This window comes from Morone saxatilis, unplaced genomic scaffold, assembly GCF_004916995.1.
Source record: "Morone saxatilis isolate NCDOM2014 unplaced genomic scaffold, NCSU_SB_2.0 Contig14, whole genome shotgun sequence".
NCBI lineage: Eukaryota > Metazoa > Chordata > Actinopteri > Moronidae > Morone > Morone saxatilis.
In genome coordinates this window covers 10,485,068-10,510,771 of record NW_023339696.1, presented here as the reverse complement: position 1 = coordinate 10,510,771, position 25,704 = coordinate 10,485,068, and the positions used below count along the sequence as shown (strand labels likewise).

At 42.5% G+C, this 25,704-nt stretch overlaps 2 protein-coding genes across 5 annotated transcripts in view; one reads left to right on the top strand and one right to left on the bottom strand.

Moving 5' to 3' along the window:
* lmtk2 (lemur tyrosine kinase 2) overlaps nucleotides 1-25,704 on the bottom strand; it is a gene marked incomplete at its 3' end in the record, with an annotated part of 34,283 nt that continues 8,579 nt past the window's right edge. For 2 of the 4 annotated variants that reach the window (XM_035654741.1, XM_035654742.1), the window contains 13 exon segments: nucleotides 1-351; nucleotides 770-1,024; nucleotides 1,112-1,244; nucleotides 1,336-4,426; nucleotides 4,546-4,695; nucleotides 5,426-5,547; nucleotides 7,440-7,524; nucleotides 9,954-10,084; nucleotides 15,130-15,217; nucleotides 15,502-15,620; nucleotides 15,948-16,024; nucleotides 16,267-16,420; nucleotides 16,623-16,756. In XM_035654741.1, coding sequence (XP_035510634.1) covers nucleotides 323-351; nucleotides 770-1,024; nucleotides 1,112-1,244; nucleotides 1,336-4,426; nucleotides 4,546-4,695; nucleotides 5,426-5,547; nucleotides 7,440-7,524; nucleotides 9,954-10,084; nucleotides 15,130-15,217; nucleotides 15,502-15,620; nucleotides 15,948-16,024; nucleotides 16,267-16,357 — 4,371 coding nt within the window. In that variant the 5' untranslated portion in view covers nucleotides 16,358-16,420; nucleotides 16,623-16,756. 4 annotated transcript variants of the gene reach the window in all.
* Nucleotides 25,104-25,704, top strand: part of LOC118322897 (parvalbumin beta-like) — a 2,917-nt gene continuing 2,316 nt past the window's right edge. The window contains exon 1 of the mRNA XM_035654746.1: nucleotides 25,104-25,379. The gene's annotated coding sequence lies outside the window, so the exon portion shown is untranslated. The remainder of the gene's footprint in view (nucleotides 25,380-25,704) is intronic.

Below are 25,704 nucleotides of genomic sequence, written 5' to 3'. Positions count from 1 at the left end.
TTTTTTTTGTTTAGTTTAGTTTTTTCATCCAAGAGGAATTGCACTGAACTGAAATCACACACACTGATGTAAGCTGGAGAGGTGATGTGGCTCAGACCGGGACTGGGCCTCGTCTGTCTTATTTGCTGAAAGTTTGCAGCCGTTGTTCTCATGGCCATCTCCATGTAGGTAAAGAACTGTTCTGCCTGAGAGAAGCATCCACGGTTTGCCCCACAAACCGTGTCATCTGTCCTTAATTCAGCAGTTCCTCCATTCCCAAAAAGTGCGAGTATAGGTTCATTTTTCAATAGCGCGATGATACATGGTCCCTCCATTCATCACACTAGTCCTTTTCTCCATCTTCGCTGCTTCCTGGGGTGAACAAAAGAGGATGAAGAGAGTTTAAATGTGTTCGACTGATTGATTGATTAATATTACTCAAGCGTGACTACATAATGTCATTATGAGACCCAATGAGTATGGCCACGTTTGGTAGATCTGTGAGAAAAAATTAAGTGTAAAAACAACATGTGCTTTCACATGGGTTATGTGCTGGACTATGGACTAAGTGTTGTTACATTCAGGTTGCCAGGCAACCAGTAGAGACTTACACTGAGCTGCTGCTGGCCATAGCTTCATATTTACCATACTGACACAAGAGTGGTGTAGATCTTTTAATACGATTTTCAGCAAGAAAAGCTAATAAGCGTATTTCCTGAAATGTACAACTATTCCTACGAACCTGTGTGACAACCCTAACAGGTTTAGTGTGACTGCATGCTCAACTTACCTCCTTGTTCTATGTCAGAGTCTGTGAGATGTGTGAGGGAGAAGCTGGCAATGCTGGCCGGTGAGATGGAGAAACGGGAGTAGTTTGACGAGCTGGTCCAGCTGGGCTCCAGCACGCGTCCTACTGCCGGGGGCGGGGAGGAGAAGCGAGATGCTGCAGATGAGGACATAACCTTTGATACGGGATTTTTATCCGTCTTGGGCAGGAAGGCCGGTGTGGGGGAGGAGAAGTCATCATCCCACTCAAAACCACCACCTGTAGGGATGAAATAAACAACTCTGGGTATATAATGGCAAAGACTATTTCCAGCAGCTGCATACATTTAGTGGTGTCAAGCATTACCTTCTTCATCTGTGGAGCTTTCTGAGTTGGTAAACCGGTTCAGGTAGCTTGCAGTGGGCATCGGGCTGCTGAACTCTGGTACCTGACTGTTTGAGCCTGAAGAATGGTCACCCAGTTCCTTAGTGGGAGTCTCCTAAATCAGAATAGAGTTGGAATTAGAATGGCCACACATCAGTGGCTCACTAGTTACACCTACAACAAAAAAAGACAAAACAATACTTTACCTGGTCGAACAGGTAGACTGTGACATCGTCGAAGAAAGACACAGCTCTCCTGGAGTTATCTGCATTGCTCCTGGCGGAAAACGGGGAAGATGACGCCTCGATATTCAGCGTGGTGGGTTTCAACAAGCTCTTCAGGTTCTTTGCACTGCTGTCGTCTGAGACAATGAGTGGCACCGTATGCACGACGTCATCCTCACTCTCTGAGCTGGAGCTGTGTAGCTGGTACGCACGGATGTCATCGTCGGAATCATCGCTGTTCTCGTCCTCCTCGTCCGCATCTATGCCATCCTCCTGTCCATCTAAACCCGAGCCATCCCGCCTCCCGAGGTAACGGCCCTCCATGTCCGGCTCTTTTATTTTATGACCGTCACTCGCGTAGGTCCTGGTTAGTTTAGCATGACCTGTGCTCTCTGGCGATGGCTCTGATGGGGTAGCAGAAGGAAGTGGGGTTGACGTTTCCAGATCTTCTGATGGGTCTGGCTGATCAGGAGACGTTACGTCCTTTAACACCTCTGGTTTGTTTCCATCTTCTTTGTGATCGATTGTTGACTCCGCCACCTCCTTCTCACATTTCTCTGTGAAATCTGCCTTGGCTAATATGCTCCCAACACAAGGATCAGATGTTTCTCCATCTGCAGGTGCTTCAGAAGCTACAGAAGACTCTCGCTGAGAAAATAAAGAATCTACATCTCTTTCCACATTAGCCTCCAGTGCTGGAACTCCAGCAGCCCCGCTGACCACGTCGGTAGAGTTCATCAGCCACGTCACTTCACTAGAACCTACCGCTACTGTTTCTTCAGCCTTCTTCTCAGGTTCTGATTCATTGTCTGAGAAGTAGGCAGAGTCTCTGTAATTGCTGCCCATGATTGGCTCTTCGGCGGGGGCCACTTGATCTGGTTGCTGGACCTCACTGGGATCCTCGTTGTGTGCGTCCAGCACACCCTCTACTTCAGAGATGATGATTTCTGGTGGAACCAGATTGGTCGCAGCTGTGGGCTCTTCTGTCTCCTCCTCTTCTTTGGCAACACTCAAGCCGTTTTTGACAGGGGAGTGGTCTTTGACATTAGGCTGAGAGTTCCACTCAGGAGACTCCAGGTTCTCTGTCTCATATCCACTGTCTGATATTTTGTACGGAGGCTGGAGTTTGTGTTGGGGTATTTGAGCACTTAGTTCTTCTCCTTGTTCACCTAGCCTGTGGATGTCCAGAGAGTCTAAAGAGTCTGGCGTCTCAGCTGAATTATCTACAGTTGGTAGAGTGGTGGACATACTGTCTTCCAGTAAACTGTCCTGGCTGATCTGGTCCAAAGATGGCCCAGAGACCAACAGAGAAGATCTGTCATGAGGACCCCCACTGGTATCCATGAAGGATTCTTCATGGTCAGACAGAGTGGTTTCCAGTTCTACATCTGCATCCTCAATTAGTTCGCTCAACAGATCGTTACTTGTTAGGTCTTCATTGTTTCCATCGTCTGAGGGCAATTCTTGGACTTGCAGGTTTTCAGGAATTTTACCTTCTGTGGGCTGAAAATTATCCTTTGAGGTTCCAAGGTCGTCTTCAAGGCTGGGAATTTTGGCATCTGTGCACAATAAGTCTGTAGTGGCACTTTCAGAGAATTCAGGGGAGTGGTCATCAATTTGACTAATGATAATCTCAAACCTCTCTGAGGTAGAATCAAAACCAGAGTCCATACCTCTGTCTGAGGATTGCAGCAGACCAAGGTCTTCGGTGGAAGAACTGTTTCTAACTGGCAGCTGGTTGCTTGTGTCATCTTCTGTGACCACTGTAATGGAAGGCACCAGTGTTTCATTTTCTATCAGAGACTGACTGAACTCCCCGAAACTGGCACTTGGAGAGTCTAAAAGTTCCTGTCTTGAGGATGTGCTACTTGCTGCAGGTTTTAAATAATAAGTGTCTGTTGTGGTTAAGCTGCCTAAAGTCTCAAGGTTGTCCCAAGAACGCATTTTGAATGTGTCTTCTGGTTCGTGGGCTACACCAGGTAAAAGAAAATTATCCTGCGGACTTGAGAATCTAGATCCGTCTTTCATCAGGCTCTGGTCTTTGAGAAACATGAAGTTGTCAGCTAGTTTTTCGGTGTTCAGAAGCCTCTTCACATCTGTGTTCTCCCCCTCCACTTCCACAAAATCCACTAGGTGAGGAGCTTCTGAACAATCCCCTAAAAAAGAATCCCCATAGCTTTTATCTGTATCCACCTCCTCGACTTCTAAAGGGGCACCTTCATGGAAAGGGTTCCCATTGCGCTCTGGAAGCTCCATGAAACTCTTTCTCCAGGAAGGAGAGTCCTCTTGCTTGGACCCCCCTTCAGTGAAAATGTTGGTGTGGTATGGACTGTCATTTTCAAGAGAAGACCAGATGTGGCTGTCTGGTAAATAGGAATCCTTGGAGTCAATACTTTGGTGGAAAAAATCAGCATCGGTACTAGACTCATCCAGACGGACATCTTGGAGAATGACAAAGTCTTGCCGGCCTGAACTGAAGTCCATGTCTTGCCCTCTGTCCCCATCGTCCCCATCATCCCCAATAGTGCTCTCCCCTTGTTCTTCCAATTGTATGTAATATTCGTTTCCATTACATGGCTTTTGTGCATCAAACACTGGTACAATCCCAGGAATTCCTGATGGAGTGTTACCGCTTTCTTTGCCCGGTACTCTGCCTACAGGATCAGGGAAATGAGCCTGGATGTCTTCACTGGAAACAGGAAAAAACATGCTGTGATAATTCAAAGTTGTGTCCATGCTTGAACGTCCATGGTTGCCATCATAGTGGTCGTGCTTGGCTGCCTCCCAAACATACTCAAAGCTGAGACCTTTGCTCGTTTCGGTAACAGTAAGAACTTCATCGATCTCTTGTCGCAGGGCATCATCAGCAAATTGTTCCAAGATTGGGAAAGAGGAGTGGCTAACAGTGGTCTGCCGTGCGGAAGGGTTAGGCTTGAGAGCATCCCACCGTTGCTCAAAATCTTCTTCTATGTCCTTCTGGCCTTGCATGCGCAGGTAGATAAGCAAACGGTGCACTTCCTCTGCTGTAGCCCGCTTGTCTGGAGACAGCCAGCAGAACTGCAGAACCTCGTACCTGGAGTTATAGGAAAAAAGAGACTCTTTAGCTAGCTACATTATTAACGGCCAAATAAGTTCAATAATTAAAACTATTTGTATTTAATTTGCTCTAATAGACATATTCCAAAGACTCACCATCTGTCAGAATAAGGAAGCTCTAGTTGTGGTTTAAAGAGTTTGACTTGCTGATCCTTGATCACATGATTGAGGACCTCCCGGTCAGACAGATGTGGGTACGGCTGTGCAGAATTCTCAAAGAGCTCCCACAATGTGACCCCCAAGGCCCTACAGGAAAATGAGGATAACATAGCTGTTGCAATTTACTGGAGGACAAAACCAATCCTGCAGACTCCAAATTCAGCAAATGATCTTAACCTCTTCTAAAACCATAAAACAACGTAGCTGCATTGTTGTGAATATCCAAACCGACAAAAACAGTACTGTGAAACAAATAAATTGCATGATTCATAAAGCAGCTATGATGGCAAGAGCCAAACTTAAATACTTCACTTATGATAAGCGAGTTGCTCTTTACATGGGAAGCATTTCAAATCTCAATATATTCTTATTTCAGGGGGAAAATCTGGCTCTTGTAACTACAACTATCCTATGTAACTCTGCAATTTATGACGAGAAAGCATTCGGGCAATGAGTAGTGAAGTCAGGGAGGGGCTAAAAAGACTGTACAGTGTAGAGAGATGCTTAGTTGGTGCAGTGTCAGTGTCTTTTCCCACTCTTTTGGAAATTTTCCAGATTGTTTGGATTTACAAGCTCTGGAATTAGCAGAAAGGGTTTGTTTTCTCAGCAATGAGTCAGAGGTGTACTACAGAACAATTTACTGTCATACTCATTCCAAATATACTTCACATGTATATTTTGATTACAGGACATGACTCTAACTGGAGTATCTTTCATACCTGCCTTATTACTAAATTAGATTCCGGTTCGCTCGCTCATTAGGAGTGATTTTTTTTTTTTTTAATGTTTCAGTCAAGAGCTGCAATCTGGTACCTACCACACATTGCTGGGCTTAGTCTGCTCCATAGTAATCACACCCCCATGGCGCTCACCCACCAGTTCAGGAGCCAACCAGCGCAGAGGTGCGAACACATCATCCTCTGTGATGATGTAATCCTCCTATAATAACATTGTAAAAACATTCCAGTCACACACAGAATTAGTGAATTTTACAAGCTGTAACTTTCTAAAAAACACAGCAAATAACTGTGCAAACACCTCTTCATTAAAAGCACTCTACAAAAGGAGAACATTGGTTGTTTATCAGCTCTCACTGAGGCAGTGCACTCTCACTTTTTTACATAAATAGATTCAGTGCGTGACCTTATGAGTATTAAATTCAGGCAGCTAAACTGATCAGCAGTATTAAGGAATCCAACAAACAGAATGCCTTAGTACATTTGCAGTGTGTCAAGTTACAAGAGAAGTTACAAGAGACGATATTAATTCATCAGTGAAATATACAGCCGACGATAAAAAAGGTCTATTTTTTTGTCAGGTCATCTGGAGCTGGTTTCACAAAGACAGACTTCAGACAAACAAGTCAGATTGGAGTGCCAGTGGGTGGGGGGAGAATATGGTGTTGCTGCATACAGGTCATGGATGTATTATAAGATCAGCAGCAAGTTATTTTTACAGTGTTTTCTGCAGCTGTCTCCAGTGTTTCAGGCTTTTCTCCACCTTTCAGCACAGAGAATGGTCCATAATAAAAACTGAAGGGGGCGACAACATCACAGTTTGGCAGCTTTAGTTATGAGATGCACACACACAGAGCTCTCCGACATCCCAAACAAACTTTTATATATATGCTTTTACTTGTCTATAGTATTGTATCTATAACATAATCTACTGAAATGCACATCAAATACTTGCACTTTATTAAATACTTGCAGCATCACACAGCAGCAGAAACGATAAGTGTGTCTTTAAATTAAGAGTGTGGCAGAACAGCGGCAGCTTCATTAACACGCCAACCTGGGTAAAATGTCAGTGAATTCGAGTAAAATGCAGACTTTGCTTATCCCGTGTGAATGTTCTGTATAAAAAAAAAAAACAGTCGCAAGGGGGTCATTTCTAAATCACATGAGGTCCCTTGGTAACACCAGTCCTGTGCGAATAGGGCTTAAGAAGGAACTATTTGTTCTCTTTCTCTGTTCTCTTGGCTAATTTTTGAACAAAAAACATGGCCAACGTGCTTCACACTACAAAACTCTCATTCACGTGTGCTTTGTGGCAGAATCTAACAGTTACAATAATATTTAACATTAACAGTTTTTTTTTTTCCAAACTACCTGTGTAATTGTTCATAGATAGACTGGATTAGGGTGGCTAATAATTAAGCTTAAAATGCTTCCAAGAGTAGAGATGGTCTAATTGGACAATATTTATTGTAAATGGCTCGATCAGTGGTCTCAAAATATTTCTATCAGGAAAAAAGTTTAGAAATTAAGCAAAACAGACTAAATGTTTTTACTGCCTGATCCGTCATGGATGCCCAGTCTCCCCCACACATTGTAAGTTTCTCTAGCTTCACTAAGATTCCAGATGGCCCAGCTAACCTCGGTAACCTCGGTGGGACTCGATCAGCCGGGCTGCTTTGTGCTCTGGAGGGGCTGTGTTAAAATGCTACAAAGCAAAACAGTCTTTATTTGTTTTTTTTATGAGTTAATAATGCCCACAATGTGAGCAAATGTGTCTGAAATCAGCTGTTTCTTAATAAACATTCTTCTTTTCAGTCAGTTTAGTGATCACACAAAAACAACACAATAAGACTCAATGGATTACCGCTGGTAATCTGTATCAGACCAGCCATTTCAAATAATATGACATTATTTATCAGCCATAAAAAGTTTGATTGGATCATGTCTATTTAAGAGTAAAACCAGCCTAATGTACAGTATCCTCGTGAAACCAGCCCCTGATGTTGACATGAATATGCAGTTCCATACAGTAGTGATGAAATTATTAAAATCTCCAGGAAGAAAATATCTGAAATTGAGGTTTATGCTTACTTTGTATCTGTAGGGTCCAATTCCATAGTCTCCTACTTTGACTGTAAGATCTGCAGTCAGGTAGCAGTTCCTCAGAGCTAAATCACTATGAGAGCATAGAGAAAGACATGGTTTAAATACTTTCAAGATTCACAATTACCAAATCATTCACTGAATACGAAGCTCACAGGCAAGTTTGTGATCATCACTGGAGTGAAAATATTCAACTGACGCTTGTACGAGTTACTCAATTTTGTTTAGCCTGTACATTGTCATTTGTGTCTATAAAGCAAAGTTAAAGCAAAGACCAGGGGGAAGTGACAACAAAATCAATGTCATCAAGATCAACAAGGAATCCACCATCTGCTCTTAACCCTAAAGGGCTAAGATTACCTCGCAAGAATCGAGGGCAAGCGAGTCTGGCGAGGATCACATATGACTTTGGCGACTATAGGACATTCTTCTTCTGTCATTTGCCTTTGCTCTTCACGTTGCAACAAGACTAATACGGGGGCTATTCCTGACTCGTGCATACAGCAGCAGGATATAGTTTCTAGAGGGAAACACAGGCTCTGCAAACTTTTTGTGGGGCTGCCAGGAGAGGGCGTATGAAGCTCCGCCGCTCTCTCTGGACATTAAGCAGCCATATGTTAGTTCATTCACACCGACTGAAGAGGCAGGCTTTGATTTCCCTTTAGCTCTGCAGCATTCCCTGTGCACAAGTTCCAAGTCCTTTTACCCGCCTAACCACGAATACTGCTGACACCAGTGTTCCTGCGTGTACATGGCCCAGCTACTGTCAGACCCACTGAAACCTCTGTAAGACAAATGGAGACATATTTTAAACTCTCCTGTCCTCTGCTGTTGGCTGAACATACAGTGACACTGATCCACGTCCAAGCTGCTTCTTGATTATATCTGTGAGCAACAGAAAAAGCAAATAACCCTTGGGTCAAAATCTTTATGCCCACTACCAAGAACTGTTAATTATCACCACCTTTCAAAACCAATTATATTTTCACTCAGAAAAATAAATACATATATATATTTATTTATCTACAGAGGGAGCGCATCCTCTTTGCGGCCATAGTTTCTCCTACACCCTTGGAAGGCGAGTGGTATATAGTTGGTTGCAATCTGCAACTTTACCGATAGATGCCACTGAATCCTACAAACTGGTCCTTTAATACTTGAAAGAATACAAACTGTCAAACTTCTTTCTGTCATTTCTGAGTGAGAATATATTCATGGCACACAGTCCAGTATGTGTTTTGCACTTTTGCTACACCTTTCTCACCCTTGCACTTCAAAGCTGAGGTTTCAGCTTTGGATATCAGCCCACACAGCACTTGCCCTGAGGGTTTTGTGTCTGTGGCGCAGCACCATCAACATACATTCAATCTGTAGCTGCAATGCGTGTGTAACATTTTATTTTTTTAACTTTTGCGCCCCTAGAACAAAAGTGCCACGGAAATATTTTTACGATTGTTAATTAAATTAGTCCACACGGAGGGAAGGCTTGTAGAGCTTCCTTTGAGTTGTAACAAGGATTAAAACACAACGCCCAAGATGAGGCTATCCCTTTACATGCAAAAAGCAGAATCATCATATCCTTCTGGCAACGGACAGCTGACACTGTGGCAATGCATGGGAGCTGTGTAATTGGAACCCTCTGAGCTTATTCTGAGCATGCAAAATAGAGCTGATGAGCTGAGCATCGTATGTTATGCCCAAGCCACCCGTTCCCAACACCCCCTGCACCCTACTGGCTGCTAGTAGCCAGACATCCAGTGCTCGCTGGGGTAAAAATGAAAATGAAATGCAGCCTCTCTGCTGTACACACCTTTTTTGGAGAACACTGGTACTCCTGAGACTGGTTGGACAGTAAGCACTAAAGTAAAACTAACAGTTGACCTATGTCTTGACAATCATATTTTATGATGTTTGTGGCTATAAATTTACCAAGTGACATTACATACACAGTACAGTTAGTACATAATAATCATATACAATGAAAAATGTATTAGTCTGCCTTGATCCAAAAATTTAGGGCACCAATATTTATGCATGTTTAATGTGTTGACAAGATGCAACATCAAAATGAAAATGAATGTTAAATAAATTACATTTCAGCCAAATCTTTAATTCCAAATGACAGTTATGTTGCACTGGATAAGAACAGTTCAAATGTATGAGACAAAAGAAAACCCTATCATTTATCCTTCTGTATTTAAATAAATATAGTTTAAAGAGAATAACTCCGTAATTAAGTAATACATATTTAATTAAGAAAACTACTAATCTAATAAATTAAACTGGGGCAGAAAAAAAAAAGTTGGCTCATTGAATAGTCGGGGTTATAAATAAAATACGTAACTGCAATGTTTTTGTGTCTAAATGTCACTAAGAGAGTGAGCATTACCCTAAACAGCAGCTGTCTTCTTTGACAGACAAAGTGTTATGAAGAGCACAATGCTTAGCTTAGTGGGTTAAAACCTGTGAGCTTGCTTGAGTGTTGCAATTCTGAAGTGCTACCTGTGCAGGAAGTTGTGTTTGTGAAGGTGAGTGACACCAGCAGCAATTTCACAGGCCATCCTCTGCAGCTGCAGCAACTCAGCGTTTCTGAACATCCAATCCTGCTGAGACAGATAGCCCCGCAAATCCCCCTGAAAACAGACACACAGACAGACAGACAGTTGTATTAGCTCATCAATATCAAACATAAACATTCAATAAAACCAGAAGAATTTGTATTACAGCAATAGGAATAATAATAATTTAACAAGTGACTCTTTTGAATGCATTGTGCAGAGTCCGCCACACAGGGGCAGTAGACTCTCCTGTTACTGTCTCCTCAGCACTTCTTACTGCTGATGTGTGAGAGGACCAAATAAGGGTAACGCTGTTTAATGGACCTCTATGCTGTGTCACAGAGATTTATAAATAAAAGAGTCCAGCTCAGGTCAGTGAAATAAACTGTGCCCCTGTCTGGTTGGGTTTCGGAGCTCACAAGCGGAGGGGAAGAAAAGAACAAGGTGTCCCGTGAGGCCAGCAGGACACGAGTTAATTAATTACATCCTAACATCACAAACACACACGCATGGTTAGTGAGTGATATTAAGTGTAATGTTACCAGTGTGACTGATCACAGTGCTGTGAGAAGTCAATAGAAGTAACTGGAACAAGGAGTTGCTACAGGGCTCTTTGTGGTTGGATAGAGTCCTGAGGGACTCTAAATGTGAATTACAACAAGGGCCTCAGCTGTGCGCAGGTTCACAACCCAGAGCTGAATGATAACTACACCTGTAGTTATCATTCAACAACAAGTAGCAGGCTGTACAATGGCTGAGAAACTGTCAATACTGTATATATTGTACTTTATTTCACTACGATGTGTGCAGTATATTTAACTCGACTTGACTTCCAAAATGTGAAGGCACAGGGCCATTTAAGTTTAATGTGCTTTTGAGATCATGTTCGCCACGGAGTAAAGCGAAGGAGACTCCTGATTAGCCAGACGAACCGAGACCCCCTGAGGAAAGAGCTACTGAGAACATACTGTACACACACCAGCGTCCTATAATGTACGAGGCGCTTTGCTTAAAAATTCCAAGTCACATGCAGTTATGGAGCGTGCAAGTTTGTGTTTGTGTGTCTGCGTGTTTACAAAGGGTTTACTTTTCCCTGAGCGATCTCGCTACAAGCAGCTTAGATCAGTCGCCTTACGTAAGCAACTCGGTTTGCCTGAACCACATTCACGCCTGCATACTCGGAGAAAAACTATCACACGAAAACACATACGGCTCTGAGAAGCAGTCTTCAGAGAAGAGCTATATTCAATGTATGGTAACTGATACCCTCTGCCTGTCCTCATTTGTGAAGGCTCCACAGCAGGTGATTAAGCCTGGGTTTCAGGAGAGGGGGTCCAGTACTGTTAATGAAACAACATTAACTGTGAAAGGCCAAAACAATTAAGCCTTGTGTCTGACCCGTGGATAAACAAGAATGCACCAAGTTACCAGTGAACAGATTGATGTCTGGCTCAGACACCACATGATTAAGTTATGTAACAAAAAAAAACAAAAAAAAATAGAAAGAAAGAAATTCAAGCTATTTTAAGTGCTTGCCCCCCCATGCAACTAGTTGATACTATAAACAAGGTGTGTATTCTGATTACTGTTAGCTTTTTTACTTGTAAGCTAAACAGAGCAATTGAATGAAATGCGAAACCCAAGCACTGAACAAGCTGCACTGTTTGAACTGCAACAAGTTTAACCAACCGTCTTTGTTAAATCAATGCTAATTTAAAGAATACGTTATCATCGATAAAGCCAATTAACCTACAGAAGTCAAAAAGAACTGCACCAACCAGATGAATTTTAAGGCTCAATTTGCCTACGGTCACAGCATGGTCAGTAACGTACAACTTAATAAATGCCATGACAGTAACATGAAGAGCACTTCCATAACACCACGAGGATTGTTGCTTTAACGATCGTAATAAATGAAGGAGATCAACAGCTTTTTGAAAGCCAAAAGTCAGCTGGCTTACGTCTGAGGCCCTGAACCAGAGAAGGGTCTGACTAACGTCCTGGCCTGGCACCAGGCTGGAGATCCATGCATTAGAAGCCGTCAGTCACGCTATGGTATGTGACATTCTGCGGCCCTTGCACCAGTTGCTTGATGTATTTTGATGTCTAAAATGCTTTGAGTCAGGGTTACCCGGCACGGGTGATACGGGCCGGAAAAACCACCATCAATCACCAGGCTGTCACAGGGAACGTCACAGTATATTGGCTTTTTCGGATTCATCTTGTCCACTGCGCAGCTGCAGTGTCACATTTCATGTTTCGGCATCTTAGGGGATGATTGACACGGCCTGAAGTAGTAAGAGACCACAGCCAAGTTGTCTTTTACTCTAAATTCAACATGAAAGTAGGTTGAAACTGCTATTTTAATGTTTCATGTGCAAGTAGTGCAAATAAAACTTCTTGTATTGTATCCTACTGTATTGAAAGAAAGAAAACACGTATTGTGTAAAACAAGATCCCACTTGGACGAAGTCCTAAAAACTCTTTATCCAGCAGGGGATAACGAGCATAGACATCACTCAGTTGTGCTCCCCTCACACATTATCACCCTCAACAAACAGGACCTGGTCTTCATTACACTATCTTCCTTAATGACTGGTACACACTTGCGATAAGTCATTCACCTTGTCTCGTTTCCATCTCCTGTCAGAGACATTAATAGAGCTGGCTGGGAAAGACCACAATGCCAGGACACCGGCCAGGCCTGGGCAGCTGACAATACCCCGGCCCAACAAAGTTATGCAATGTCTGGCAACGTGAGCCAAACTAGATCCTGCTGGACACGTTACCAGTACAGATAAATGTGGCAAGGTGGGGGGTGGAGTTACTACTCAATGCATTTGTGTCACCGAAGCAGCAGCCATGCACTTCCTTTTTCCTGCAAGCACATAAAATGTGGCTCAACATCCAAGGAGCAGAAAAGAAAATGTTCCACCATGCTGCAGACATGGCTAATAAATTACAGAAAATGCAGCCAGACCAGTGCAATGTTTACCTTTTAAACCAAGTGTGAAGTCAAACTTTATGGCTCAGGCTGTGCCAGCTCATTTATGGTTACCACAGAAAGGACATCCTGGCATCAAGCAGTAATAACCGGGAGGACCTGTGCCCCTCTTGTGCACCAGACACACCTGAGCCTGATACACTCACACACACAAGATTTACTGCTGCCAGAGTAGGACAAGGGTCATCTGATTCAACAGTTCACTCACATGTCAAATAAGTTGTTTTAATTCAACTGTGAGGTTTTGCTTTCACAAATGTGAAGAAACACTTTTAATTTAAAATGTAATACTCTAACTGTTGGTCAGATTAATAGTTAGACATCAGTTATGATTCAATTGTCATTTTTGATATTTTATACAGTAAATGATCAGCCAATACTTTTATAAATTACACCTGCAATAACTAATATATTTTGGCCACTTGGGGGCAGCGGAAGTTGCAAACACAATATTAACTTATAATCACCTTTTAAGTTGAACTTGCTGGCAAACGGTTACTTATTTAAACATTCAGCAGTTATAGGGCAATATTTTATTCATATGGAGTCGTGTTTCTGGTCAGCTGGTGAATATAAATTCCTTCTTTTAACCTTGTTTTGGTCTCCTGAGGCAAATATCTGCCTCCTTAGCTGCTCATTGAAAAGAGCTGCTCTATGTGGCCGAAAACGACGACACGAGAGCAGTGAAAGTGAACCGGAGGAGAGAGGAGTTGCAGATTCAGGCGATAATTCTCGTTGTCACATTGTTATTTGATTTATCATTAAAAAAATATGTTGTAGCCGCTTTAAAGTATAATGAAAATAGTAACAAGTACAAGTCTATTCTGGAGTCTGTGTTAATCAATAGCAATTATAACATATGGAGGAGTCATGAAGACTACGTAAGTAGAAGGAATGTTGAGTCAATTGTAAGGTAAGTTTTGAGGCTGCACTTTGATGGATTACATCACATCACATTATAAGACCTTTCTTGCTGCTGCATGGAGCACACTGGTGTTTGCGTGTGATTTGTGCCAGTGAGTTGAAAATAACCAGCACAACATTTAGCCAGCGCAAAACTGAAGTGACACAACAGATCGGCCACTGACGTCGGTGAATGGCATCTTATTTGCCGTTAAGCCGACGTCAGTGGACAAGGCAAATATCGACTGATGCGTCCCAACTTTTTAATATATTGTTATCCAACACTACAACAAATTAAGCTCAAATGTTGAATCCGCATTTCTCTGACTGTTAGTGTTCATTACAGGCTGGATTAGAAAGTGCAGTGTTTTCTATTTCTTGGTTACTGAACCAAACAGACACCGAGGTGGAGTTTATTTTTAGGGGAACATTTTTGGCTATGCACCCCATAAGTTTCGTTGAGAACAGCTTAGTTTACTTTAGACTCAACTCAACAGTTTCTAACATACACAAGGTGCTACCCATAAAAATGCACAAACACAGCAACTGGCGGTGCCGATACCAGGGGAGCGTAAATGGAGCCTGTTGCTTTACTGGGTGAGGTGGGAATGTGAGAGGTCGCAGGCTTAGACTAGCTATGCGACTTCAGGAGGGGGAGGGGAGCAGCGGAGGAGGGAGGGGAGGGAGCTCCAAGCAGTCAGAGCCCAGCCCACCCAGGATAGGTAAAGAAACATTGAACAAATCAGCTGCCAGGACGAAGCCTGAGTCACTTCAATATGTTTAGGTGAACAAGGGCTAATTTGGGATTGAGACAGTAGGCTCTCAGTCCAGTTGGACAGTAGGGCGGGTCAGCTATGCAATGCTTGCCGGACAGTATTTAAAGGGGTCTTGCCCTGTGAATTTGTGAGCTTAATGGACTGACAAGAGCTAATTCTCAGATTTCTCAATTAATGAAGCCTTCTAAGTGAAGAATGGCTGAACTAGCAAGTAGGAAATGAACCTTCTTGCAATCCCTCGACACTTGTACACAATGACGGCATGTTAACCGGCACAAAATAAGATTACACGCTGCAGATTTATAGTACATAAATTAAAATTAAAATGATTAATTTTGGCTGTTACACAAGTTTCTCAAACACTTTGTTTTGTAGATTAAAAAGGGGTTGATGGTGTTTGTTATAAATAACATTTAGTACAGCATGCGGTCACTCACCATTTCACAGTACTCAAAGACAAGCAAGAAGGGAATGGCCTCAACGCACTGTCCCAGGCATTGGAGGATGTTTGGGTGCTGCAGCACTCTGCATAGATAAAATAACATGAAACCTGTTAATACTGATGTTAATTAGTCAATCTTAGGCAATCTTGAAGATTTGAGAGGAGATTAATGCAATGTGCAAGAGGAGAGGTAGAGGGTGCTGCTAACATTACAGTGATGACTATTTTTGTCCACATGTACTGTATGCATGTCCTTCCACTCACAATATAAAATACTATCAGTATTTAATCTAACATTATAGATCACCTGATTGAAAACAACAGAAACATAATAATAGTCTTCAGTCAAGGGATTTAGGGTGTTTACCTGTATGGATCCCCTTGCTGCAAGAAGTCATTCTGCTCCTTGGCACTTGCATTAGCTTTTAACTCCTTCACCACCACTCTGGCTCCACCTGGATCTGTGTAGATCTCACTCAGAAGGACCTGTTGATACAACACTTCAGACTTAACAAGATACAGAGAAATAGGCCAAACAGGATGTTTCAGGTTCAAACAAGATTTGAAAAATGTGACAAACTCTGGACAAACTGGGGATTGTTTGGAGAACGTGTATTTACCTATCAACCTTAAGATGAGTCATGGAATAAGCAGTAAGAACAAAGAAGAGAATATGTGCCTAAACCAGTTATAACAGATTCAAACAGCCACCTAAATGTGTTCAACCCTAACTTGAATCCACCTGAATCATGCTTAACAAATGAAACTGCCTCACCTTACTTCAAAAAGTGAATTAAAGAAAACAAATCTTACCTGGCCAAACCAGCCATTTCCAATCTCTTGGATGTAACTCAAGCTGTGGCGTGCTACCTGGAAACCTGTGGATCCCTCTGTGAAACAACCACAAAACCTTGTTAATTAAGACTGTACTAATGAACAGGCTTCACCTTGAGCATGTGTTACTCATAAGTGTGGTGATTTATTGACAGGTAGTGCTCAAGATCCCTATCAGATGTGTTTTTCTTAGTACAGTACATCACAAAAACACACCAAACTTCCATATATTTTCCCTAAACATTGTGTTTTGACACACATAAATTTGTCTGCGAGTGTGCATGTGCCTGTGCCTGACCTGCGATGAGGGAGGGAGGTTGGAGGTGTGGGGGTCCAGGCAGGGCCACAGGAGACACAGCGAGGGTGTACACCTCAGCTGGGGACTGCATAGAGGGCGTGTCCTCTGCCGGTGGAGTGAAGTCAATCTCATCATCAAAGTGGTCCTCAAACTCCTGCGTCAACAAAAAAAAAACAAGAAGGGATTAAAACCGGCTTGTCATGACACTACAGAGCACATCTTTCACAACAGGAGCTAGGTTCACAGTGGCTGTCCATTACGATCCATGCGCACTCTGTATTCGGTAGGCGTGGGCGGCCCGCATGGGAGCAGGTGGAGCTGTGGCTGTCTGGCTACCTGCCTGCCAGGACTCTCACCTTGAAGTTGATCTCCCTTTCCTTGCAGCAGGTCACGCAGTTCACTAGCAACACCACCAAGGCCACAAGCGCCGTCAGCGACACCACCAGGGACAGGTAGAGAGACACGGACAGCGTGTCCCCTGTACCTCCACCTGAAAAGAAGGACAGACACAAAGTATGCTGAATCATTCGCAGTAATAGCTGTGCTTCAAAATGTATCTGGAAGAGAATGAAAGAAGGCACCTGACAGCCTTGTCACGAGCATAAACATAAGTGTGTTTGACAGTAATACAGCACGCCAGGGGTGTACTGGCTCTTCTTCTAAATCCACCCACAACAAAAAGCTTGACAGCAAAAATAAACTGCACTGTGCTCCTGCAACTTTTGGAGCTCCCTGCTCTCTTTCACTAGCAACTCCTCTGCAGAGGGAAGAAAGATTAAAAAAAGGTTCATTTATGGTTCACAATTTCTGCAAACATTACGTGACAATAATTGTGACTTCTTCAGAACCAGAACAAGCAACCTCTATCCCTAATCGGCCATTCGGGGGACAGCTGTGGGGGTTTTCACTGGCTGATAAGCAGCTGATGGTGCAGCAGTGGTGACAGCAGGTGTGGGTCTGTGCCGGTGAGGATGCTGCTGGCCCAGCAGTTTGAGTGGCAGGGCTGACAGCAGTCTTGCAACCCACCCACTGCTCTGCTCAGCTGCTGCACCTCTCACTACACCTATGCTGACCAACACACACACACACACACACGCACAGCTGAGGCTTTCCATTTTGGTGCAACCGATTTCCAATTTAGTGCCACCAACGTCTTTGTTCTGGAGACTGCTTCACACACACAACACATTTTAACTATTAGAGGCCCAATTTATTTCCAGCGTCTGTAGTATAGCCCTGTAAAAAAAAAAAACACAGATAACGTGCTAATGAAGGAAATAAAAGTGGGCTGTAGTAGGTAGCCAAACCACATTTATAGCAGATTTTGATATAGCAATACATTTAAGTTGTGGCTGTGGCTCAGGAGGTAGAGCGGGTCATCCACTAATAGATAGATAAATAGATTTGCGGCTCCTCAAAGCCAGGTATCGCAGTGTGCGAACCCCAAATTGCTCCCAACGCTGTGCCGTCAGTGAGCGTGAATGAATTTGTTTCTGTTTCTGATTGCAGCATCTGCAAAACGGGTGAATGTGACATGTAGATTAAAGAGCTTTGAGTGGTAAGAAGAATAGAAAGGTGCTATATAAGTGCAAACCATTCAAATGATATTATTTAGAAAAATTAAAGATGCTCCAAAGGCAGAATTGTTAAGTGTAGGCAACGGCCTTTAACTAAAAAAAAATATGTTCTCCCTGGATTGGAAGCTTACAAAGATGGACAGACAAAGTATTTAAAAAATGCCTGTTTCTTTCTGACAAAAGCTCAACCATGTTCTTGTCCACTTTGTCTTGTCAGGTGCCAAATGTCACTGCTCATGCCTAACAGCTCGTCTGAAAGGTGTGAGTACTGTCTGCCTGTTAGAGTCAGTGCTGTATGTGAATGAACAGCCCAATCCACTTGAAGCTTATTTTATAATTGCACTATGTCGTATCACATCGTAATAAACGTGGACATAATCTCAGCCCTCTAGATCTCGACAGGGCATGATGTGTGTGTATGACGGAGAGAGTAAGAGTGTGTACTGAGAGACTGGTGAGAATTCGTGGGAGACTCTCCTCCCCGTTCTCCGTCCCGTGTTTACTCTGTCTCCCACTGGTCGCAGCTTGTCAGGTACATCCTGTCCGCTGGAGGGAGAATCAACACCTGCTGAGTCTCCTTCTGCTGAATTACAAAATTCCTGACAGATGAAAGCGGTTGCTGAATACATCCAAACTATAACCCTACCACTAGTTGTCCCATGTTGTCACATTAGCAGAGATTTTTTTTTAGTAATACTGCAACACAGTCTGAGCCCTTTGGAATAAATGAGAGACCAGACTGAGGCTAATATGTTTGCAATGAGCTGGTAAATTCGAAAACATATTTTTTCCCTCTCCTTTTTGACATTTTTAACAATGTATAAATTGCGCTCATTCGGATGGGATCAATCTGAAAATGGTCTCTCGTGTGGATGGTGCAAAAAAAAAAAAAAAAAGCTTTTCCATATTATAGCATATCCTCGTTGGACACAGTCCGGTCCTGAAATGTTAAAATCAAATCTCTCCGGATAGCTTATACAGGTGTCATCTTTAATCTGCATTTATAGTTATTGTGAAAAAAGAAAATGCTCTTAGTGCAGCAGCAGGGGGATTATTATTATTATCCTGAGCTACCCTTTTTGATCTATTTTACATGCTTGCAGATGTCAAAAGAAATCGAAAGTCGACTGAATGTCAAAGAAAACATCTAAACAATGCATCCAACCTTACTGAAACAAGGAGAGTAGGAGGCAACAGAAAGGAGATTTAAAGTGCTGACACCGAGCTGAGGCACTGGGATGTGTCACACTCACACCAGACAATGGCTGTAATGCATAATGTTGTTGTTGTTGTTTGTCAGCAGAAAGAGGGGAAAGAAGAACAGATTTAGCTATTTTTCTCCCGTTTTGGCGTTAACTAATCTGGTCCTGGTTCCCCCGGTATTATAAATAAAATATTCTCTCCAATTTACCCTGAGGTAAGAACTTGCAGAGGCTGAAAGCGAGTCTAACAAACAACAAGCTGAGCAGTGATCTTACTGCCAGTCCGCTCTGGTCAGATGGAGCAGCTGTGTATTCAGACAGCACAGCAGATGAAATGAGCAGTAATCACTTTATCTCCCCGGGGAACATCAGATATGATCCAAAGTGTCAGCCATGATTGATATTCATTTCATGTCTACTGCAGACAGTACGCCAAGCTATCACAGACGAAAAATAGACAGGATTAAGCTGGTCTCTTACGTCCTGACTTTTTTTCTTTTTTTTACAAATGTCTTGAGAGCCTTAGGTTTTCCCAAACTGACATACATTTTCAAACTGTGAGCTGTGTTTCCCCTACCGCTGAGATCCAGTGTAACATTACAACTCTAGATCACGCTCGGTCAAAGACACCACAGGCAACTTGGCCTTCAGGAAAAGTAAAAAGAGGTATACTGTGTGAAATACCTGAAACACGTATTTAAACCAGTCCTGAATGCTTCCACGGGAATACTTGCACAGACACCTCCTCTGTACTAAAGACTGCACTAGAGAAACAGTGTCTGTGGTGAAATATTGATGAGAAGAGACATTAAAGATTAAATGGGTCTACAGTCAGAACACAGGTCAAGTGGATGTAGCTCTAAATGCAGATGTGTACTTACAACTGTTAAATTAAAGTGTTGCTGACCTTGCAATTCATCATCGGCATCAGGAGGGAGGCGATGTGCCTCGCTTAGTCTTATATGGGCTACTGAAAGGTTACGCACAAATCCTTTGTGTTACAGTTGTAAGTAGAAAGAACAGGAGGAGAACTGACGCAGCTCGACATAATAGACTGAATCTGCTTAACATTCATTAATAAGAACCACAAACCACACAGTCATTTCAGCTTGTTGTGAGTCAGATTTTACTGCTAGCACTTGACATGTCATAGCTTCCAGATAGGACACGCTACAAACAAATAGGAAACTATGTGGAGAGAGCGATCCAGAGGAATTAACATGGTCTGGAGGGAAGAAACAATGTGACATCAGGCAAATGTCAAGTGCAGTAAAAGCCTTCCAGTAAAGAGAAATGAAACTAAATATAAGAAAACATAAGAAAAGCCTCTATTGATCCCAGAGGGGAAATCCTGTTTGTCTGTGTATTCAGTGAGAATCACAGCCAGTAGCTTAGCATATGTCAATAAAGGAAATCTGGTTGGTCTAAATCTCTATTTAGACTATGGATGTAACGACACTCAACTCAAAGACTGAAAGACTGATTTTCACAGATTTTATTTCTGACGGTTATAAACTGTGCAAAACAATGTTTCCTTTCGTGAAGTGAAATTGATACCACAATTCACTTTTAATCTCACCGATTTGAATCCTCACATATTTGTATCACGACTGAACCGTCTCTCGATATATATCTTTAAATTCTTCATCTGAAAATGCTGAGTTGTTGGTAGAACTGGTGAGGTACAGAGCTACAGGGACTCTCCGGTTTGGATAAATACAAACGTCATAAAGATTTACAACTGTAAACATACTGCAGCCCACTACCCCCACCACCACAGCCTCACACTGAGAGAAGGAAACCCCCGAGTCGGGATAAGACCATCCACATATGATTCATAATTGTTGACTGGCGAGACTTTCCAAAATGGAGCTACTGATAAACCATGACGTAATGGCCCTGTTCCAGTCACATCCAAAATACGAAGATTTTTTTAACAAAACACTTCCATCTAGTAAGTAAATTTAATTTATAAAGCACATTTAAACACAGTATAAACCGACCAAACGATGCGTACAGTGGATGACTAAAAAAAGGCAAATAATCTACAATCACAGCCAACGAAATCTGTCACTTTGTTCGACTGTTCAGAGTTCCAGCTGGCTTTAATAAAGCCAAAGCTTAAAACCTCACAACAATCCTGTGAAAAACATGTGGCTGTAATTGCAGGCAGCTTTTTGATACGAACACCTCCTGTCTGTTTCAGGAGCGTGACGGGGATCCAGGCAGCGCAGGACTCCCAGAGAGGCTGTAGCTGCAGTCAGATAGAAAAGACAGGAGCTGGGTCACGGCAGCTCTACGTGGGATCAGTTCTCCTCCGCTAGGCCTTATCTGAGTCATGGGTTCATATTATGACTTGGCAGGCTCCACCAAAATGACTCAACTGGTTTTTGGGACCAATACGGCAGGGAGCTGCCAGGTCTCATTTCGGTTCCTCTGCATATTTCAGTAGGCATTCACACAGAGGGGGAGCTGACCCATTTTTTTGCAGATTTTACCCACCAGTGTGCACAACAGTGGATGTCTGCACTTTCGGTTACACGCAGGATGAAGGACGGCGTTGTCTGGCTGACGTGTTTGGGTTTCGGCTAAGATGTGTGTGCCTGCTAAAATAGGAAGCGCTAGAGGCTCGTCGATCAAATGAAGAGCCCAGGGATCTGAAGCAGCCAATACTTGTGGCTGCCCTTGGAAGGATCCATAGTAACACTGTGTCGTTTTCAATCATAAATCAGTAACGTCTGCCGTCAAAACAATAAGACACTATATATATTGGTCAATATCCGCATGTGTTCTCTCTTTTTTCATATACTTTTCTTTTTAAATATGTAAAATGAAGCAAGCAAATGGACTAAAGGGGGCCGTGGCTGGAGCCTCGGCCCCTGACAGCAAGATAACTGATAAGCTGGTTTGTGAAAGCAGCATCGCCTCCACAGCGTCTCAGAGCCACTGAGTAATGCAGTGGAAGGTTAAGGCCAATGTCCACCTTGACTTATAAACTAGACATGCCACCATCACCTTCCTGTTACTACAGTTAAAGCTTACCCATCTACCCTCACCCATGTTTGATATGTGTAAACAAAGCGCATGTCACTGGACGCCCGGCTTTTGAAACTCCCTCTCCAGCTCTTCTTTTACGTGTGATCTCACCCGTAATTCATTTTCCTAAATCCAAATGTTTTTATTCTCCTAAATACAAACTTTAAACAACCGAGTATTACTGTATCACACCTGGGCAAAGAACAGGTTGCTAAGTAATAAAAGCATAAAAAGCATGCGCATATTGCGACACACCTTTCCCGTACGCTGTATTATAATTATGTAAACATCACTGTTGCTAATCATTGACTGGTGCTGATAAGCTTGGAATGTGTTACAGTTACACATTACCAATATTCACGTACGCATCCATTCATTTCTAACAGGGATGCTGGTTACATTATACCAAGAGAGGCCACAGTGAGAAGATCCAAAAACAGTGAAACACTGAAACTATTCCCTTGTCTCTGAAGTGTGGCGTCCTCAACAAACGGCTGTTGTAGTAATTGAGTCATCTACTTGAATTGAGTACTATTTTTCGATTAACAACCTAATTCTGTTTGGAAAACAGTCAAAATACTTTAAAGGGAATTATAATGCGCTGAAATGAAGGAAACCAAATATATACTAATCCTTGAGAAGCTGTAACCGCCAAAACGCTACGTTAAAGTTTTTACTCGATGAATACCACTGATGATTAAAACTATGATTAAAATTGTCATCAATTATTCTGCTGTTGATACACTATCAGTTACAAAACAATAACATCTGATTAGTAACAAGTAAAACTGGTGGGACTGAATTGTTGTCATACATTTCCAGTTTCCTCCTGTTTCTCTAAACTGTTTTCTTCCACGCACAGACTTTCATTCATCCTAAAATAATCGAATGATCATCACACCCGAGACAAAACCTGTGATGTGGGAGAAGTGCCAGGACACTATGATCAAAGAGGTTATTCAAGGATCACATCAAAACAATGAGAAACAGTGTTTCCATGCTGGTAGGCCAACATCTAATCCACTGTACCATAAACTTGTTTAAATGCCAATGACTGTGAAAGGTGAAACACCCCATTACCTGTAGTTAAACCGGGCTGTTCTCCATTAACTCACATCACTGCTGCCCGATGACTGACTCATGTGCGTTCAAAATCAATCAGAGTGAAACTAGACAAGGTTAACAAGTATTTTCCGAGTGCTGTTGTTTGTGTTCACCTGTTCGCTGTCAACTAGCTGAGTCGTAACGATGACACGCAGGGATTTTCCACATATTACTACAGACAGACAGAACAACTGATGTCCCTTTAAACTTTGTGATCAAACACATGTCAACGTCAATTAGCACGACTCTCACATACACTGATAACACACTCCGCTGGTGAGCAGGAAATGCAGGCAGGTTGTTGTGTTGTTAGCCTTTAGCTGCTGATTAGCACCAGCTACCAGCAAATACGAGCCGACAGAAACATCCGCTAGCTGGCGGCCGGACGGCAAACAGTTTAAGCGAGTGAACAAAGTGTGTATCAGCTTGCAGTCAGCTGTCTCACCTGATGTGCGAGGATACAGCAGAGGAGCACCTTCAGACAGACACAACGCCGACAGAAGAACCCCAGTGGCCAGCAACCAAACATTTCCATGGCGGCTCTTCATCCTCCTAGCTCGGCTAACTAAACGCCAGCTAATTGGAATCGTCGTCCTAAACAGCAAATGACCGGTTCGATACTAAATTAAGTGTTTTAATCGTTTAACCCCAGCGTAGGCTTCGCGAACACGCATATTTTCTGTCTGTTTAACGTCAGCGACTCCCTGTTAGCCAGCTAACTAGCTTCGGCTAGCACGTCAATGCTAAGTGTTTTAGCTGACGACAGCAAACACCGCTACGAGATGCGGTGTCCCGTCGCCCATGGAGACCAGAGGAGCGATCACCTTTCCCGACCGATCATATTCGGTGTGTCTGCGTTAATGCTCTTTCGATGAACACAGCTGAGGGACATTAATCAATAGACTATCATGAGACACCTCTCCTCCAAAGCGCCATCTTCCTGGACGACGTCACACCGCGGGATGAGGCGTACGACTTCGAGTGATTGACAAGTGCCCCAGCCAATCACAGCGAAGGACACCTTCACGTTGCACAGCACCGAGCCAATCAGCTTCGAGCTTTATTATCAGTCATGTAAATCCAGTGCTTTGTGTCAAAGCTGAAGAAAGCTTTTTACATCCAGTCATTTGCAAACCATGTGATGCACGCAGTACTGATGAGGAAAGACGACCTGTCTATATTAAATGTTTATTTCTGGATTTACGGCCAACCATAACCTATCCAGCTGCATTTTATAGGCGGACGGTGTCATTTGACTGCTGCGATGGTGCTGGCTTACAGTTCATGATCTGTTTCTTGTTCAGTTTCTTTCATATGAATATTGCTGGGCATTAGATGTACTCATTAGAGAACTCATTCTTTCTGATGATTAAACAAAGCAAACAAAATGTAACTCTATTTCGATCCCAAATGCTAAAGAGGCTAAAGAGCTGTCAAGTTGTTATAGGTTATTGATACCAATTAAAGACAGCAACACCTCTGTCTACCTGTACGTTTTTTCCTGACATAATATTGTTTTATTGGCTTTCAAGCCATAGCACATGAGAATTGATTTATTTTGTGTGTTAATATATAACAGATTTCATTATTTTATTGCTGTGTTTATGCTTGCTAACAAGACAAACCCACATATTTCTCCTGTGTTATTATATATAGCTAAAATTTACAACATGACAATTTAATCTTCATGTTTTTCCACAGTGTCTTTATTACATGTTTTAAAGATTACCAGACATAATTAATACCAAAAATAAGAGCACTAATGGTTGATTGATAAGCATCACACTCATCTCCTCTACTGAAAGGTTTTGTCTTTCCTGAGTACACCTGCTTCTGTATTTTACATCACTATTCCTTATGAATGACATGAAAGATTTGCACTGGTAAAAATAAATAAAAATAAAATGATTATCAGATTTGAATGTCATTATTCTTTATACTATTTGTATTTGTGTGTGTTTTCAAAACAATATGAGTGAGAAAATGATCTGCTCTGATTAACTGATGAAGGAGGAGGAGGCTTTGTGGCGTGAGGGAAATCTCCCTGGGTTTGAGGACAGATACGTCAGGTTGCTTCTTGCACTCTGGATCACGAAGCTGAGAGAGAGTGCTGGTGGCTTATAGGCAGAAAGCAAGAGAGGCAGAGATCGGCACATCACAGGCTCAGAGAGCGAAAAACCTCACCCAAAGCACGGTGAGTACCAAGCTTTTTTGCAAATTCATGTGCACAACAATGTTTTTGTGATGGTAGCTGGTAGTTCTGTGTGTGTTTGTGCTTTGGAGCTTTCTTTAGCTTAAAAAGATGGGGGATTAAAAAAAAAAAATAGGATGTTCAACCTTCTTTGTGTTTGCTTCTTCAAGTTGCAACAACTTTCTCAGTCGGGAAGGAAAATCTTTCATTTTGTGAAACAAAGCTTGGATCATCAAGCAATTCTCATAAGATTTCTGTCATATGATGACATATATCTGTTTCCCTCTCTCTCAGAAAATAACACAAAGTTATATCTTTTTTTAATATG